At 38.8% G+C, this 18,401-nt stretch overlaps 3 protein-coding genes and 1 long non-coding RNA gene across 14 annotated transcripts; 1 reads left to right on the forward strand and 3 right to left on the reverse strand.

Annotated features, from left to right (window-relative positions):
- Nucleotides 1-282: 282 nt before the first annotated feature.
- LOC105695558 (cytochrome c oxidase subunit 6C) lies at nt 283-1,500 on the reverse strand. Of its 2 annotated transcripts, none has more exons than XM_012417200.2 (3): nt 1,348-1,500; nt 755-915; nt 283-680 (listed from the first exon to the last, which is right to left on the reverse strand). In XM_012417200.2, the coding sequence occupies exons 2-3, from the start codon at nt 913-915 to the stop codon at nt 599-601; spliced, it is 243 nt and encodes an 80-aa protein (XP_012272623.1). In that variant the 5' UTR covers nt 1,348-1,500; the 3' UTR covers nt 283-598. The 2 variants fall into 2 exon arrangements, with proteins under 2 accessions (XP_012272623.1, XP_012272634.1); XM_012417211.2 differs by having other exon boundaries at nt 1,233-1,475.
- An 817-nt stretch (nt 1,501-2,317) lies between these two features.
- On the forward strand, nt 2,318-6,928 carry LOC105695566 (serine/threonine-protein phosphatase PP2A 65 kDa regulatory subunit). 2 transcript variants are annotated; one of them, XM_012417224.2, is made up of 10 exons: nt 2,318-2,623; nt 3,095-3,286; nt 3,362-3,581; nt 3,767-3,927; nt 4,074-4,229; nt 4,412-4,683; nt 4,770-4,964; nt 5,089-5,332; nt 5,488-5,731; nt 6,542-6,928. In XM_012417224.2, exons 1-10 carry the CDS (start codon nt 2,540-2,542, stop codon nt 6,544-6,546), a joined length of 1,773 nt encoding a protein of 590 aa, XP_012272647.1. In that variant the 5' UTR covers nt 2,318-2,539; the 3' UTR covers nt 6,547-6,928. The 2 variants fall into 2 exon arrangements, with proteins under 2 accessions (XP_012272647.1, XP_023290812.1); XM_023435044.1 differs by having other exon boundaries at nt 6,547-6,928.
- A 146-nt stretch (nt 6,929-7,074) lies between these two features.
- LOC105695570 lies at nt 7,075-14,634 on the reverse strand. Of its 9 annotated transcripts, none has more exons than XM_012417268.2 (11): nt 14,466-14,634; nt 14,215-14,302; nt 13,094-13,270; nt 12,729-12,968; nt 12,190-12,429; nt 11,977-12,072; nt 11,624-11,898; nt 11,377-11,475; nt 11,032-11,293; nt 10,711-10,955; nt 7,075-10,567 (listed from the first exon to the last, which is right to left on the reverse strand). In XM_012417268.2, exons 3-11 carry the CDS (start codon nt 13,238-13,240, stop codon nt 10,414-10,416), a joined length of 1,758 nt encoding a protein of 585 aa, XP_012272691.1. In that variant the 5' UTR covers nt 13,241-13,270; nt 14,215-14,302; nt 14,466-14,634; the 3' UTR covers nt 7,075-10,413. The 9 variants fall into 9 exon arrangements, with proteins under 9 accessions (XP_012272691.1, XP_012272735.1, XP_012272682.1 ...); XM_012417312.2 differs by lacking the exon at nt 14,215-14,302 and having other exon boundaries at nt 7,075-10,355; nt 10,477-10,567; nt 14,343-14,634; XM_012417259.2 differs by lacking the exon at nt 14,215-14,302 and adding an exon at nt 14,343-14,442 and having other exon boundaries at nt 14,512-14,633.
- Nucleotides 14,635-17,204: 2,570 nt separating this feature from the next.
- LOC105694967 lies at nt 17,205-18,361 on the reverse strand. Its single transcript, XR_001103566.2, has 3 exons — nt 18,206-18,361; nt 17,667-17,726; nt 17,205-17,468 (listed from the first exon to the last, which is right to left on the reverse strand). It is a non-coding gene; the product is annotated as an uncharacterized LOC105694967 (long non-coding RNA).
- Nucleotides 18,362-18,401: the final 40 nt, after the last annotated feature.

Here is an 18,401-nt window from a genome sequence, read left to right on the forward strand (position 1 = left end):
AATTGTTCGGGCTTCGGCCTGGAGGTTTCTAGGGACCGCTAGGGAATCCTAGGGACTGTCGCTAGCCGACCGAGTAGAGACGGCATAATTTAGTCCGTGCTTCTGTGATCGCCAATTGTATCTTAAATACGCTTTGTATGCTGCGCCTAGTTTATTTCTCCTCTATGAACTGAGACGGCAATTTTTCTCCCAGGAAGTATTTAAACAGGATTTTAATTGTATTAACTGCAACGGTAGAGATGTAATATTTCAAATATCTCTAATAAACGTGATGAAAAGTAATGGATGGAAGGGGCAATTTATTCACGAACATGAGAGCTTCGATGTGATAACATTACGTTACCATCTGGCTTAACTCTTAATTTCCATGTCATAATTTGTAATAAAGCTAACCAAGATTGTGAAATTATAATGTACACGACGTGACATCTACATAAAATCATACATATTTAATTCAAAAGTACGAATGCTCGCAGGACAATGTAATTAAACGTAACAAAAGATTCCAATGAATAATGTACACTTGTTACACCTATTTTATTCTCTTAAATGTCCACATTGGTAACTGCTACTAGCTGATCGGATGTGACAAGGCGATTTATACTTTCTCGCCTGCGGGCACAGAACTGATTAGACCAGCATCGACCATGATTTGAAATTGTTTATCGGCGTCGTATGTCCTAAAAGAGAAATGCAATTTATGCATGGAGTTCAACTTAACAAAGTGAATTGGAATAACAATAAAGGTTCTCACTTGTAGAAATCTTCAAATTTCTTCTTCTTGGGGTCCATGTAACAGAATTTAAATAAGGCTGCGTTAAACGTTGTGAAAAGTATCATGCCAACGCAATGCTTCTTCATGCTGCTGGCGAGCAAGCCTCTTAGCTGTGGCTTGGGAATTTTACCCTCCGTCATCTAAAATATAAATCACGGTCAATAACGATTTCATGCATGTAATAAATAACTGAAAATAATGAGTTATCCTGTAAGTTCGTGCCAATTCCATCGCTTGTTTCAATTCAATCCATCGCTTGAGAAAAATAAGAAAACTTTTAATATTTAAATGGCACTAATTCATGGGCCAGCTCAATTTAACAAGACAAGAGAAATTAAGTTTCCACTTTGACCAGAAATATTTAACGTTATTTAATTATATAAACCAAAAGGCAACATTTATATTTCGGCTGTTCAAAGTTTTACGCTGTCGATAATCAGGATTTTTCGAGCCTTACTGTAATACACTGAATATCTTAAAACACGTTATGTAATAGTACACTCCTTAAACTGTAAGTAACATAAAAACGGTAACACTGAATACAGGTGCAAGTAGTGATTGTTAAAACCCACTTTGTAGAGATGCTTTAACAATTATTCCCCAAATGTTCTACGTAGAAGACTATTTCACCCGCAAGTGTTCGAAGGAGCCGAAACAAGAATATCTACAGAGAGGGAGAGAGAGATATAAAGAGAAAGAAGGGGACAGAAAACGAAGCAGAATGGAGAAAAGCTTAACTATTGGCAGGTCGAACATGACGTCACGAGCGGTCTTTTCGAATAGGTTAGATTTCGTTAACACTGTTTCGGATGATATCCGTTCTCAGGCCATTCCAAATCTTAACGTCTTTTTCACATATAAAGGAAGGAACTATATTTGTTAAATTACTGGTTGAAAATAAACGCAAGACGACATTAGCGTTTGTGATTTTCATGAATTTCGTTCGGGAAAAAGTTGCGCTGGAAATCAACGTTATTTAAGCATAGAGCAAAGGAGACCAAGGTGTGCGCAGATTTTCTGACGGACCAATCAGAGTGCACTTCCCAAAGGCAGCCATGTTTGCTAACCGACCAATGAAAACGTGGCGCCAAATACCAGATAAATTCAAAAACAGAAAATAGTACGTTTGAATATAAACATTTTTCGTCTCTCAATTCCAGTTTCTACAGAATTGTTCCTAATATCCAGGGATTTTTCGATATCGAAAACGCAAACGAATCGCTGCCATGTTTCACTATGGCGGCGTTTCAAAAGGCGCAAAACTTGTTAAAAAAATAAGAACTACGTGAAAGCTTTTATGGGAATGTACATATATACTGTTTCCTTTGCATATATCCTTAAGTGTCGTTCTCCAAATAACAGAAGAGATGAATCTGTTATTTATCGCTTCGAACGAAAAGCGTTGCAGATCGTCGCGTGTCGTCCGCCATTTTGCTTAAAGTGCTTCAAACGAGCATAAATGAATGATGCGTCTTATATTTTGAGGTTAGTGGCGAGCCGCTCTCGGCGTGGACGCTGCTGGCGCCATCTGACGTTATCTAATTAAATGAAATTGTCAGTGATTCATGGAGTCGCGAAGCAGGTTCTGATCAGTCTAATAATTAAGAATCCCCGTTAATTATGCTCTAACGAGCGGTTGTCGATACTTCTCCGAAGCGTTACGCGCGGACTCAATTGGAATACCTGCAGGGAACACTGTGAAGAGCGTAAATCCTGTTCGCGTTATCTGCCCGAGGAAATTGTTAAAGTGTGGCCGCCAGCAAAATGGCAGCGAGCGACTCCACGGCGGACGACAGCCTTTATCCGATCGCTGTTTTAATCGACGAATTGAAAAATGAAGACGTGCAGGTAAACGGATGCCCGTCGGTGAAGATTTATCCGACCTAGGAAATCATCTACTTCCTTTTCGATGCTTGAACTTACATGAAAAAGGGTTTCTTCAGGTGGCGACCTTATTCGCGGCCTGCGAATTTAGTTTGATTACTGTCATGCTTAACTGAACGACACAGCACGTTTCGTTGATATCTGTTGAATCGAGGTCCTCGACCGGTTCTTTTTAATGTACTTAAGCATCGGACTTCTGTTATACTTTACTCATTTGTCAGGAACTGGAGAACGGTTTTGTAAAATTGTGCCATTGTTGTGTTACGCCGTTAAAAATATTCCTGCGGTATTGTGTAGTCTTAATACGAAGTGCATAACTTTGTTCCATTAACATAACATTCAATTAATAAGCAAAATTTAACGGCTTTGTAATTTCACATGAGCTCAATTAAGAAGTCATCACACGTATTTGTTTAACATTGTCTTTCTTTGCAGCTTCGCTTGAACTCGATTAAGAAGCTATCAACGATTGCTTTAGCATTAGGCGTTGAACGTACTCGCAGTGAATTGATACCATTTCTAACCGAAACAATATATGACGAAGATGAGGTTTTATTGGCACTTGCGGAACAACTTGGTAATTTCACACCTTTGGTCGGAGGTCCTCAATACGTACACTGTCTCTTGGTAATTATTCACATAATAAATTAAAGACAAACATACAAGGTCTGAAATGGCATTAAACAACATTTCTTGTTTCAGTCTCCCTTGGAATCATTAGCAACGGTTGAGGAAACGGTAGTGAGAGATAAAGCAGTCGAATCCCTACGGAATATTGCTGCTCAACATAGCCCAGCAGATTTAGAACAATATTTTATTCCACTGGTACAACGGCTTGCCTCTGGGGATTGGTTTACGTCAAGAACATCGGCATGCGGATTGTTTAATGTTTGTTATCCACGTGTTAACCCTGACTTAAAAGGTAATTTCCGCATTCCTTCCTTTGCATTAATATTTCATAACGAGAGGAGGAAAATCTCCGTTCTAGAGTAATATTGATTTAACCTAACCTTTAAATGATGCGTTTATTTAAGTAACTTAGATCTAAAACAAAAATTCAAAACAAATATTGATTACAACCCTAATATTTCTGTGCATATATTTTAGCGGAATTAAGGGATCACTTTCGTCAGCTATGTACAGACGATACACCGATGGTCAGGCGTTCCGCAGCAACCAAGCTAGGAGAATTTGCAAAAGTCGTAGAAACCGAATATCTGAAGTCAGACTTAATCCCTGTATTCGTAGTACTCGCCCAAGATGAGCAAGTAAGTTTAAATGTGATCAAAGATAGTCACTGACATTTTGTTTTAAGTAACACATACTTTGTGAATTAGAAGTCAACATTACGCATTATACATTGACAGTGTACGTAATGTTAGAACTCTCACGTAAAATCTATGTTAACTCTTAGGATTCCGTTCGACTACTAGCTGTCGAAGCATGTGTCAGTATTGCCTCGCTCCTACCACAAGAAGACGTGGAGCAATTAGTTATGCCGACGCTTCGTCTGTGCGCTGCAGACCAGTCATGGAGGGTTCGCTACATGGTTGCAGATAGTTTCACAGAAGTACGTTACTAAATTTCACCACTTATGAAAGTGGCTGTCAAGAGCTCCATTGTTTATAAAACTTCTCTTCAAACAGTGTACCAAAATATAGAATGACCCTTTCGTAACACCTTAACGAATACGCATGTTAACGAAGTCAACATTATCTTTTAAATCAGTTATAAAATGAACATCTTTTTTAGCTTCAGAAGGCGGTTGGGCCAGAGATCACGAAGACCGATTTGGTACCAGCATTCCAAGTATTATTAAAGGATTCCGAGGCTGAAGTGAGAGCAGCAGCGGCTGACAAGGTCCGTGACTTCTGTCAAAATTTAGACCCATTCAATCAGGAATCCATTATCATGACGAACATATTGCCATTCGTCAAAGAACTCGTTTCTGACCCTAATCAACATGTCAAAGCCGCCTTGGCCGGCGTTATTATGGGCCTTAGTCCAATTCTTGGCAAGCACAAGTACGTGGAAACCCCATTTACATAACCTCAAACTTGTATAACGATTAAAGATTAAGTGGCGTTTATAATTTCTGGTCTCTTTGCAGTACAATTGATTATTTACTCCCGTTGTTCTTGTCGCAACTGAAAGACGAGTGTCCAGAAGTGCGGCTTAACATTATTAGTAATTTGGATTGCGTCAACGAGGTGATCGGCATTCAACAACTCTCGCAGTCACTTCTACCAGCGATCGTTGAATTGGCAGAAGACTCTAAATGGCGTGTTCGACTCGCTATAATCGAGTAAGTGTATTGTAAAAAAAAACAATCTCTCAACTTATCTCTGTGGAAACAGAATCAGATACTGCCTCGTGTATTTCTTCTTTTTTTCTTTATTATTGAACTTTTTTATGTTTCCTTTACTCAGATATATGCCGCTGCTGGCCAGTCAATTGGGAGTTGAGTTCTTCGATGAGAAGTTGAACTCTTTATGCATGACCTGGTTGGTGGATCACGTGTATGCTATCAGAGAAGCGGCCACTTTAAATCTCAAGAAGCTCGTAGAAAAGTTTGGCGCGGAGTGGGCTCAGAACACAGTCATCCCTAAAGTATTGGCTATGTCAAGGGATCAGAATTACCTTCACAGAATGACATGTCTATTCTGCATCAACGTACGTCTCGTGAAGTTAAAAGTGTTTGATGTGTATTTTAAAGGAGTTTAGTAGGTTGTGAAATACATCTTGCATGCATGCAAAGTGAGATTAATAGAGAACGAAAAGACATAGGAGATATTTGCTTACTGAATGAAGATGAATTTTATGGACAGGTGTTGGCTGAAGTCTGTGGTCCAGAAGTGACGACGAAAGTTATGCTTCCTACCGTGTTGGCAATGGCATCTGACAATGTGGCCAATGTGCGGTTTAACGTCGCCAAGACTCTTCAACGTATCGGACCATACCTAGAGCCTAGCGCAGTCCAGACACAGGTGAAACCAGTACTCGACAAACTCAACACCGATTCTGATGTCGATGTGAAATACTTTGCCTCGGAAGCAATTGCTGGCATAGCAGGTAAGCTTTAAGATTTGCTCTCCAGCTTATCGCAGCACAACTTTGCAGTGATCTCTCGCTCTCTCAAGACTGACATTTGAGGTTAACCTGTTACCAATCGAGTAGAGGTTACGTTTATCCGAGACTGATGATAATCTCCCTTTTATAACACCGAAACGACGCCATAAAGGGAAATTACTTACGAGTTCGGTGGAGTGATTTCGAATTGATTCAAATCGACGTTGTTCTAGGTGATTTAAATCATACGTACCCTGCGAAAAGTCGTGATTTAGTTAAATATTCATGCTTTCGATATGTAAGTGTAACATTGAAAAGTATCAGTGTTTGGATGTATGCAACAGTCTGTTATCTAACAAGTCTTATAAAGAAGCTGTTTAGAACAACGGTGGTATAAGTAAAGGGAATTAATTCAATGTCTAAGTTAGTCCATTTTTGTGCAATTCCATTTGCGAGATGGTGGTTTGGATATTGTTAACGTTTACTCATTAATCACAACCTAACGGAACGAACTTTTAATCTGTTGCATCGCAATGTGCCTATAGCAATCCGAAGAGGCCGTTCTGCACGATAGTGTGTAAATACGACAAGCATTACCCCAAATCCCAATAGTTAAATGCACTCCAGCTCGACACCTCTTTTTAGTGCAAAATTCAATTGGAAAAAAAAAAGAAAGAATCTGACTGTTACATAGACTAATCCTTTAGGCTTTGCTTTGTGTGTAAGTCGAAAGTGATCCCTGACAGGAGTCTTGCTTTTTTATCCTTTGTTTTACTTAATAGCCACTTCGTTAACACCTTCACTATGTTTCAGCATAGGTTGAGGACACCGAGAGCATTTACTACGTACCCAACAATATTCACCGTCGACTAAAAAACCAGAAAAAAATAAATCCGTACCCGCTACATTTCTTTTTTCCACTCGATACACACGGCGAGATATAATGATTAATGCACAGGCAGGTTCGGAGGCGGAAGAATTGCAATCCCATGAATAAATTAGAAAAGTTGACGTTAAAGGAAACCGATACATACTAAGTTCTGTTGTATTTGTATATCTATAATATTATACTAATCATTGAATACCCGATTTAATTGGTAACATGTATCTCTCGCATATATTTAAACAATTGTCTTTATCAGTAATGAGTAATAAAGAGAATGACTCGGAATCATTCCCACGATTTGGTAGACAAAGTAATGGCGAAAGGTCCAATGTCATTCTTACCGATTTCTATCCGACATCCAAACTTTTCGTTGTCATAAAAAAAAAAAGGTTTCATTCTTCTTACACCGAGAACATTTCCAGTGTAAGGACAAACTTAAGGCCTAGAAGATGCAATATCGTATTGCTTGTCGATTTTATTTTGGGGACAACACCGTCAGGTTTCACACACTCCCGTATTATCACAGCTTATCACTATATTCCCTCGTAGCGTCCTACGGTTTCTCTATATACAGTTTGACGGTAGTAGTTTGATAACATATCTCGAGATTGAAGAAACGCTCATCGTCCTATTATTAGACTCTTCGCCTCTTGTTCATACAGAGTCCACTGGGAGACATCAATGCCTCCCATCCTGCACAGGCGATGTCGTGTCTGCAGGGGAGGCATTCATGTCCGCCATTGTACACAACATAAACAAGGCAAACAATTGTTACACTTCGTCGATATATATGAAAAAAAAAAAAAAAAGGAAAAGCAATCTCCTCCCAAGACGTGAACGAGCGTTGTACGACGGTACATGTAGGGAATAATGCTTGAAATTAAACAATCTCTTATCCTTTAACGTCCTTTCAAACGTACAGTTCTCTATGGTTAATACTACGTCTACATTCTCACCGATACAGCTGCTCGAGGCCAGAATATCTTATATAAATTAAGAACATAAACAATACCTCTTGTACACCCGTTAACGCATATCCTCCCGACTCTTAATCCATACGTACAGTTTACGTAAAAAAAAGTGTGACACGATAATAATATGCCACTAATGCTACGCTATGTACACGATATATAAAGGGCTGCCTGTACCATATGTAAGAGCTCTCCAAGCGTTGAAAAAGAAAAAATATATATAAGTTTTAGTGTGTAATTTTTTTTTTTAACTCTCGTGCGGACACGAAACATATCCCAGATAGAAATTCATGATCATGGTATGAGGCAAATTTCATGAAAATTTTCCATCACTTTGTCTATCTGGGTATATATACAATATTATGGCAAATTATGGAGAACGGTCGCCCGCACTGATAAAAATCTATGAACATTTACATACAGTTTTACACACTTCGTAACATAAGCTTTCGCATGGGAAAACCCAAAATCGTCTGATTACAAATTAGAAAAATATATAAACACACCTAACATTGTACATTAACCGTATTAGTGCATTTCCACTAGAATTTAATGTAACGTTACATTATAATCTTGATTAATTTAACTCAGACATTGAATGTGATATTACAGAGATACGGTGCACCTTTATTGCAATCTATCGTGGCATCGATATAACCAATGATTGAGTATGTAAATTTACATGGGCATTTCTATCAGTGTGCTTTATATATATATCTATCTAAATATAAATATAGAGGCGTCGATTCCGCCGAATGAAAAGACTTTGGGCCACTAAAGAACCACAAAACTGCTGCAGCTAGGACAGCTCGTAACGTTTTTCCCTTTTCTTTCTCTCTTCTCTTAAACTTAATAAAAGAATAACATTAAATGGGTCCTCTGACAGTTCTAAAACGGTTGCAACAATTGATTACAAATTGGCAGCCAACATCTAAAATATGTACTCTCTATCGTAAACTATTAGCCAGCCGATTACCCTTCTTTGTCGTTCTCTCCAATTATAAACTTCGATTAGACTTCTCTTATATGATTCCTTTCGCAGTATGTTATATACTTTCTACACTGGTATTTGGTATGTTGGCGATTTTACATTAAGAGTACCACCTTAACCTTAGCGGTTATTCCATTACGATTAACACTGCATTCGCCAGACCGAGCGGCGTACAAAAGATCGGAGTAGTTTGTTAGGTTAGAATCCGACGATAATTTTTTGCAACTTCTCGATTGACAACACCGATCGGCTTACATTTCTTCACCGGGTGGCAAGCTTACATTGTAAGCTTAAAGGTACATTTTCACGTGCATTGCTGCAAAATTTCATTCAACAAAATGCTCCGATAGTCTCCCTATTCTTTCCGAATCATTCAACGGTATATTTACACATTCTGTCCCACACCGGTTTTATAAATCTGGCGTTAAATATCGTGTTAACGTAGTTTTACTCTGACTTTACCGGTAACAACGGCGTTAAACGGCGTTTACACGTTTCACATCAATAGTTTACACAATTGGTGTAACATACGTAACTGTCCTTGTACTTTATGTAAGGTAACATATGTAAATGTCCTTCATGATATTAACCTATTTTTAAACAATCAAAGTGTTTTGCTGTATGCAATTTTACAGCAATACCGAAAGTGAAAAAGTACCCTAAATGTCTGTATCGGCAACGACATGCCGATGCAGTCAGTCTAATATAATTCTCCGAATTGAACGTCTACGTCATGAAGTAACATAAGGGGCTTCCGTTTCATGGATCTTTTCAGAAAATTCTGACCCCATGTTTTCATGCCAGGTTAGTCAATTTCAGGGTTGGATAAAATAAAATACCCTTGGTAATTTACATTGTTTTTTTTAATACTAAATTACTATTTTACATAGTTTTTTTGTTTTAATACTATATTACTATTTTACGTAGTTTTTCTCTTTGCAGTAAATTCGGTACTTTATGTCACGAGACTCATATGCAATGTAAATTACGAGAATTTCTATTTTACTTTTGCACTTCATGATTCTGTTTCTAGATGATAATAAACATAACCTCCTTTTACCCGTCAACTTAATATCATAATTTGAACATACATTACAAAGAATTGTAATAACAAATATGTTACAAACAAAACAAATCAGAGACGAGAGATCAAGGTACAAAAGTTACGATAAATTGGGTTTCCCATTAAACGAAGAAAGAGGTGTAGCTTTTTGGCTTGATTCTAAAAAATGCATAGTTTTCCGTGGAATGTACGGAAAACTGGAATGTTGAAGCTTAGAATCCTTTTGGCTCTTGTCCTAACATGACTCTTCGTTTGTCTTTTTTTTTTTTTTTTTTAATTGAAATGTTCGTCGTTTAATTTTCAAGGTGTTTTACCTAATTGTTACGTAAAATAGTTTAAGTATTTATTAGATGACATCATGATGGCCTTTTGTGAAAAATGTATAAACATTGAAATTATTCACAAGAGTCGCTAATGTTACTATTGGCTAACTTGGCAACAAAATATGGGGTTACTTTTACATGGAAGTAGGAGTTCGATGTTACTTCATGGTTTACATACGTGTCCGATGTGCAGTACTCCAAAGAGGTTAGGAGGTTCACTCTAATAGTCGCGATGTATTGAGGTTAGAGTTACACCCGTCAGATTCCTGTTGCTCTCCGATGCAGTTACCTCGGTTGAGGTATCTTTTGCATGTCTGCCTTCTCGATTTCAGGGTTCTCTTTCATTTTTACCGGCTGAGTCGATCGTTGAATAGAATATCACTCCTCCGCCCTCTTAAACATTAGTTATTTTATGGTATCGAAAATGGTTTCGACTGGGCAGCCGTCCTGCCTAAATGGCTACTCTCTCGGTTTTCGCCACGTCTACCGAAATCGTGTGACTGATTGTATTCACCTGGCTAGTGGAGCTACCGTCAGACTCTACGATGTTCACCGATGAAATTTTGGCACGCTGATAGGCCACGACCGTGTTCAAGCTCAAGAACCTACGAACAATTCATGACACGTTTGCGTTACAAATTAATCCTTAAGTTTTCTTTGTTGAACTTTAGGAGAGGAATATAAGCTGACTTTTTCATATCACCTTAAGAACCACTATTCCAAACAGTATGCGCACAAAGTACCTTACCTTATGCAGACGTACATGACCAACAGAGCCGCCCCAGCGGCCAGCATTCGAATTATCGGTCCCTCCACAAGTTGAATGAGCACCCACGCGGCGGCGGACGAGCCGCACATGGTCGTGACAATAGCAATGGTCTGTAGACAGTGTCGAAACGTCAAACTGTTCTGCCAGTCGAGCCTGGTCGCGTGTTCCACGTTGTACTTTGACCCGCAGACTTTGCAGGCGAGGCTATCGGCATTCATGGAGCTCTGAAAGCATCGGACACTCGGATGTCGTAACTCTATTGACATCCTCCAGGGATTAAGTTTAGACGAATAATTTTACCTCGACAAGCCAGCGACGCAAACAATCGTGATGGACCGCGCTGACGTCTCCTCTGCATTGGCAAGGTTGAATCAACGCTCCGGCATCATGTCTTTCGCTGTCGTAACAGATCCAGCAATCCTTGCTGCTAATTGACGTTCCATCGGTGACTGATGAACTTCCATTTTTTTCTTGCAGCTCCACCTCCTTCAAGGGCTTTGGATGCTCTAGGTCCAACTTCTTCAGGAGCTTCTTCGGGTTGAGGATCCACAGTTGTTCGGGGCTGGCCAATTCACACGCGCAATGTGTTACCGAGGTCTTATGTTTAATGCAGAGGCGGTGTGACTAAGTATGTGAAGTACGTACCTCATGCAATTCCACAATACACAGGGGAACCATAAGGCAACACCAACTTCGATGACTCGGAAAACTACGTCGTGCCAGTTTCTGCTGTACAGTGGTACTCTGAAATGATAAAAGCCACATATTGTGACGGAAAGATTGATGATTTCGCAATTTGAATACCATCGCACATAACCTTGAAAACTGACTTATCAAACTGGCTAAGAAATTTTCATTCAAGCTATGTGTTCTTTTTATCTCGTACACCTACTTTGTTTTCCAAAATTCGCTGAGAGTTTCGCTGAACAGGAATCCCACGATGATGAACATCATGAAAGCCTGGAACAGCAATCCGAACCTTGACTGGTGGAGCTGCGAAGTGTCCACTTGTTGTCTTATGTCGATTGGCGCGTTGGAGGTGGTTGGTATAGGTTCGAATAATTTCGCCGTCACTGGATCTTCCTCGTGTGATTTGGAGTCATTCGGAGTTCGTTTGCTCGTAGCGATGGATGTTACTTGATGTTCGTTCAAGAAACCCCCACGAACCTAATTACAATACATTGAATATAATGCATCAAAGTCATTATAAATCAACACTAAACGACAGATATAGCAAAACCATACCTTGAAGAATACTTCGACACCATAGATCAAGAAGAAGACGACGACAATGAAGAGAAGCACCGCATAGCAGCCATTGAAGATGTGGGTGTAAAAACTCTGCGGAGAACATTGTTCATGATTTAAAAATTAAAGTATACTGTTTCGCAAACATAAAGTCTCTGTTATAATTATCGGATTAGGACGAAAAAAAAAAAAGATTTTGATTCCACTTGCCTGGTCCTCCTGTGAGTTTGTCTGCGTTATGATAAATTCTGCCAGCAGAACCGAGTAGGTCATAAAGTTGAAGATAACGAAAGCTAAGAAGGTCTTCGACAAGAATTGAGGCTTGTCCCATCGGATATCTCTTAGGTGAAACACTTCAGCCCAGAAGCACACGATCAAGGATGAACCACTCAAAAGAAATGGATAGTACGCAGACAGCAAACTTCTAGACCATCCCCCTTTGAAAGCAGTCTACACCGGACATAAAGATATCAATGTTGTAATGTTTTTCACAGCAACAATATGACGCCTCAAAAAGAGATACAGGTTCATGATCTATACGAGTGTTGATATTGCCCAACCTCAACTAATAATTTAGATTTACAAACAACATGGCACTGACTTAAAAAACACCTTTTAGTTTTTTTTTCATGTAAAAAATATGACAAAATAACTACTTTCATCTGATTCCGGTTCCTGTGTAGAACAAGCTCCTAAAATTTTAGACCAATCCGTCACTTTACTTTTAGAGAGTTACAAATGCCACTTACTGGAGAGGTAAAGTAAGCTCCTCGGATAATGGAGGCGAGGAACACAACAAAGTAGAGTACTTTTTGGGTCGTCACTCTGCAGGCCCGTAGAAACGAAGGAGCCTTCATTTTTTGCCACTCGGCGACGATACACATTACCAGCTGTGTAAGACAAACAAATGCCAGAATGAAGAACATGCTGGCAAAGGCGATGTAATAACTGAAATTAGGGACGTGGCACTCCGATCCGTCGAATTGGATCTGAAAGTGATAACAGTATTACACGAGTGTCTGTCTAATTAATATCACCGTACGATTGATTAGTCATTCGACTAGAATTACTTTTAAGTTCGTTTTGTTTTCCTCCGTCATTTAAGTATGCTTACCTCACATAGACAAGTCCCATTATGGCACTCTCCATGACCGGAACAATTTTCATTTCCACAGGTGTTGTTCCATGCCATTATGCCGAACTGCACTAAGATCGATAATGGATTTTGTGTGCTCAAAGATAACATGTGATCCATGGTCATTTTATGGCGTCACAGGGTTGCTAGGGTCCTCTGGAAATATAAAATACTCTTTAATTAAACAACCGAAACGTCTTGAGAACTTTGCATACACCTTCGATGTGTTGGCTTTTGGCGATATCAACTCTCGGAAGGTGATAAGTCTCTTATCTGTGATAAAACTGTTAGGTGGGAAGAGTATAAAAATACGTATAAATGGTTGGCCCTGACGTGGGATAATAACATCGTAGTAAACGATAGAAAATATGAGGAATGCATTTGTGTATCACTCCGGATTTACAAGAAACGGCAAAACATAGCTTTTAAAATATGTAATAGAACATACTCGTTCATTGAAAACATTATTTAACTACTACGTGAAGCAAAGTTGGCCAATACTCGATGTTATAATCTTATTGGCAGCAGAAATTGAATCACTCGCATCCCGACTTATATACAGAGCATTAGTATCAATCCATACAATTGATACTACGGATGCAAATCAGTTGACTCTGGCGCTGCGGAGAGTCGATTAAATAAGGGCAATAAAATTACGAGGCTCTGCTACCTCGACGGAGAATATTGAAAAAAATCTTGATATAAACAACGAATCCATCCTACAAATGTACTATATAATACTCAATGAAATAATTATAACAGAACACCAAACATAACAGAACAACGGTAATGATTACACGTCTCTCATCGCTTCGCCAGTGTTCGTGTCACTTTAATAATTGGGATCGCGATGACCAGAATGTCAGTGAGTCACTGCACGGATGCCCTTCAACAATGCATAGATTCGTCAACACACCCTGACTGAGTTAACATCCCTCGTTGGTGACAATAACAATGGGCAAAGAAGTAACTCAGACAACAAACCATGTCCGCAGGAATTCCTCAAGACACGCATCGGTACGAGTGGAATAAAATTGCGAGACCCAATTAAAGCTCCTTTGTCCGTTAACAAGCGAGACCCACGACGGGTAAATAATTACATAATTCGTCCATTTTGGGGCCCACGTGACGTACACCTCTTTGTGAGGGTGTAGGACAACAAGGTGCGTCGAGGAATCTTTCTTGTGACTGTAAGGAAGCATACGGTGGAATGTAGACGCACTCTTACCCGCGGACGCTTGACCACTTCGCAAACATGTACGCGCCGTCAGCTGAGTCGGAGGTTCAAGCGTCCTCGGCCACTGGCGAAGTTGCCAGCTAGCAACTCCCTAAACAGAAAGCGCTTTTCTACCTTGAGAGCGAGTCTAGCTCTAAACCTGCTGGTCCAGTCCACTCACGTCCGTTCCAGAGAGCTTCCCTCGTCGCAAATATGACAACGCACCTCGTCGACTGTAAAATCGACGTCTTCCTATGTCACATACTGCCTGGCTCCGTTGCCCGATCCACACTGACGCTCACTGTCACTGGTGGCCACTAGTAGCGCTGCCTGTATCGGGTTTCGCTGGCTTAACCTTAGACCATAAATATCTAGACCTCGCATAGCAGTGAAAGAGGTAAACTCGAATACAACATGAACCACGGGGTCTATTACGTAACGCAACTTGAACGAAAATGTGAAAAATGAGTAGCTCATGGTATTACGGAACGCCGTGAGATGAAAGTGTGAGAAGTGAGCGTTCTCGTCAAGAATACGTAATAAACACCCTGAAGGTTAGTTCGTTTTGCCTATACAGAATTTTCTGGAATTCATTTAAAGTGATATATCCCAGATTAGAAGTCCTCTTAGGTTATTGCGCAAGTATATTCTATAAAATGGAATTCGCCGGTTTGTGATATGATTAATACTGATACAATCTCCATATCATTGGATTACGAAGGGTGATAAGATTTATCAAATATGTTGGAAATGAATTCTACAACTTCTTTTATTTCATGCTTTATTCATACGCCATCGACAATATCTTTACTAACTATTATTTGCTATGAGAATTGTAGTCAATTGTTAATGCCAATGATTCTTTTTGTAAGAATGCTGATTTAACATTTAATTTTAGGCAAGTGGCAACATTTCCAGGGACGATAGCTTCCATGGTCTCAAGATCTAAGTCTTCGGAGGCATTTCTCAAGTCCTCGTGTCCAAATTTAGTGTCTAGCAGCATTTATCTGGAATAATGAAAATTCTTTAATGTTTATCGTTAAGTTATGCAAGGTATTATATTAAAACTTAACTAATAGTCCGATGAAAAAGTGGAAAAATCTTTCATCTAAAATATTATTAATTTAATATATTCAGTGTATATATGTCGAACGATAATAAAATTATGTTTAAGTAAATGTTTATTATTTGCGAGAAAGAATTTTCAAAGTTATGGATGTCAAAATTTGAGAGATCAAGTGATATGTACCTCCAGCGTTATCGCCACCACTGCACTTGCAGCCATCGTCGCAGCTGCAGTCCTGGCAGGGCTCTGGAATAGAACAATTTATTAATTTAAGGATTTATGTAACGTGTACTAAAATATTTTATACGATTAATTGTGACTCGGTCGAGCTGTTAAATTTAAGATGTCGAAGAAGTTCTTTTCGATGCAAGATTTGCTTCAATAGAAAGTCAATTGCTCCTGATTGAGATATATAGATTGAAATTAAATTAGGTTTACTGAGTCTCGGAGACTAAAAACGGAAGCTGGATATTAAGGATTGCACCATGTGTACCATAAGAGCTGTATTTGTATTTTCATACGTATCGTAAAACTTGATATACATGATAATACTTTATACATACAAAATTAGATACGATCGCATGTAGAATAAAGGAATAGTGAAATGTAGTAAGTGACAATGACCTGCCACGACTTCTCAAGGAAAAAAAAATTCAAAAATCTATGTATAGGAATATGTGTTAAACTTGTAATACATTTTTTAATTGGAAATATTTTATAGGAGATAATTGTATCGTCAACTGCAACTTACTCTGGCACTTCTCGCAGCAGGGTCCAGGCATCTTGAGTTGAGGTTTGCTTCGGCAAAGGCTTCAATTGGATAAGTAAGTCTGACTGCTGTCAGGCTCGTTGAGAACTGTTGATGAAGTGCCTGCCGTACCGAGTTATTTATTGCAGATTCCCCCACTAGTTCTCTCACGGATCGTGTGCAAAAAGTATGCACGTGCACCCAGCCGTACCCACTAATCAGACCCTGACCAGGGTCGTCTCTCTCCTCTGGATAATACCAGGTAATGGACCCGAGGGATCCTAGCAAGAATGGAATTGAAAATTTTTAATTTAATTCAATATTAAGGGTTGCTTCCCTGCTTTCAATAATTACAGGTAATAGATACAAGATATCTCGATAAATGTTGCATTCGAATTTATTTGAGTTCAATGATTATTCTTTGAATTAACAGAATATTTCTTTGGTACTATTCGAAGAAATGTTTCTTCGGTTCAATTACATTTTATTACATTAATTGAGATACATAGAAAATTAACTGTCTCCTGATTAAGATTATATGCATAAGAGATGTAACGATAGATCTGTAATTATCGATAGTTCATTATCTTTTAGCTCCTCGTTTTCGACAAGGACAGATTGGTTTCTTTTCTATAGCTGCAGTAGTAATGCAGTTTTCGCAGCCAATTTCACATCACCTTGAAGCCTCGAGAAATCAGGACACAAAATGCTGCAGTTCCCCACCTATCAATAGTTAATATAAATTCCCTTAGAGTCGAAATTATCCGCAGATCTTTTCCGCGTTGCAGTCAAACGCTGTACCTTAATTCATTGCCGTTCCATTTTTTTTTCCTATTCTCTGGTAATTTTATGAGACTCTTTATGCCTGTGTTTTTACCGTTACAAGGAAGGCATTCCTTCTGAAGCAATTAAGCAATTAGCCTTTAAGTAGCAACAGAATGGATTTCAATTTTTGGAAAATCAGTAAGCAAATCATCAAGTATGTAGGTAGAAGTAAGTTAGATAGGTAGTAGGTAAGTAGGAAGAAGACGTTTACATCGTAAAATGAAATATTGCTTTATTTAAGATTTATACAATTTATTGAAGTTTCCAAGATATCAGCAAGGCATGTACAGTGTAAGCATTTAAGGATATCACAACTGATTTAATAATTCTGTTATAAGTCGAATTTTTAATATACAGAACTAGGTCATCTACAACTTAGGTAAACAAAGTCGCTCCGAGTCCATAATCTGATTTTTCATTTCCATTACAGTGCTCATGATGTATTGTTAAAAGTGTTATTTTGCAGGCTGGCATTTGCAGGGCTGGCACGCACAGTTGTCTGAAACAAAGGAAGATATTTTAAAGCAATTACGATAAGATAAGGTGGAATAAGTAAATGCGTTGATTGTAAAATCAGCGTGTCAAACATGTGAGCATACTGAAAGGTTGCATTCAAATTTGTTTACATCGAGTCATTATATTTATACTGTGATTCTAGTGTACAAAATTTAAATAATTTTATTTAATAGGGAAATACCTCCACAGGGCTCTTCGCAGCAGTGGCAGCCATCGGTGCAGGTGCAGTCCTTGCAGGTCTCTGAAACGAAAAGGATCAAAATTAGGTTAGGTGAAGGAGTAAAGCTGACGCACGAAACTTTTAAGTTCATAGAAAACGGCTACAGGTCGAACAGTTTTTATAATAGAAATTGCTAAAGGTGAACCAGCGAGGTGAAACCCCTGACATGATTCGAATTCGCGCTTGGCTGCTTCGAAATTGAAATCGGTTATCGATTTCGCGATTACGTGATCAGCGCGACATAGATAGAGATATACTTAGCGCGAAACGTTCTGCAAGAAGTTTCTAAACCCCAGTTTGAAAATGGCGCCAATTCTACTTGATTTGAAACGACGCACGAAACAAAATGGCGGCCGTTTGAATTCTTGCAACCAGCTTACAAGTGTATTTAAATACTCGAAAATTTAAATTCCAATGATATAATCGAAAATGTTAAATTAGAATCTTTAAAAATAAATAAATTTGTAATGTAAATTTAGTATCTTTTAAATTCAACTTACTTTTACACTTCTGGCAGAGAGGTCCGGGTGCCATGACGCAAATTTTAAGAGAGTTGATCAAATGTTAATTGGTGCAGTCAGTGCTCGATGACTTCATGTAAAATACGCGTTCGCCGAGTTTATATACAGCGTTCCCCTTCCCTTTGGCCACGACAATCTGTTCATCACGATGCGTGCCATGTGCAGAGAAATTCCA

Source organism: Orussus abietinus, unplaced genomic scaffold (genome assembly GCF_000612105.2).
Source record: "Orussus abietinus isolate OABI.00-Male unplaced genomic scaffold, Oabi_2.0 scaffold55, whole genome shotgun sequence".
In the NCBI taxonomy this organism is placed as follows: Eukaryota; Metazoa; Arthropoda; class Insecta; order Hymenoptera; family Orussidae; genus Orussus; species Orussus abietinus.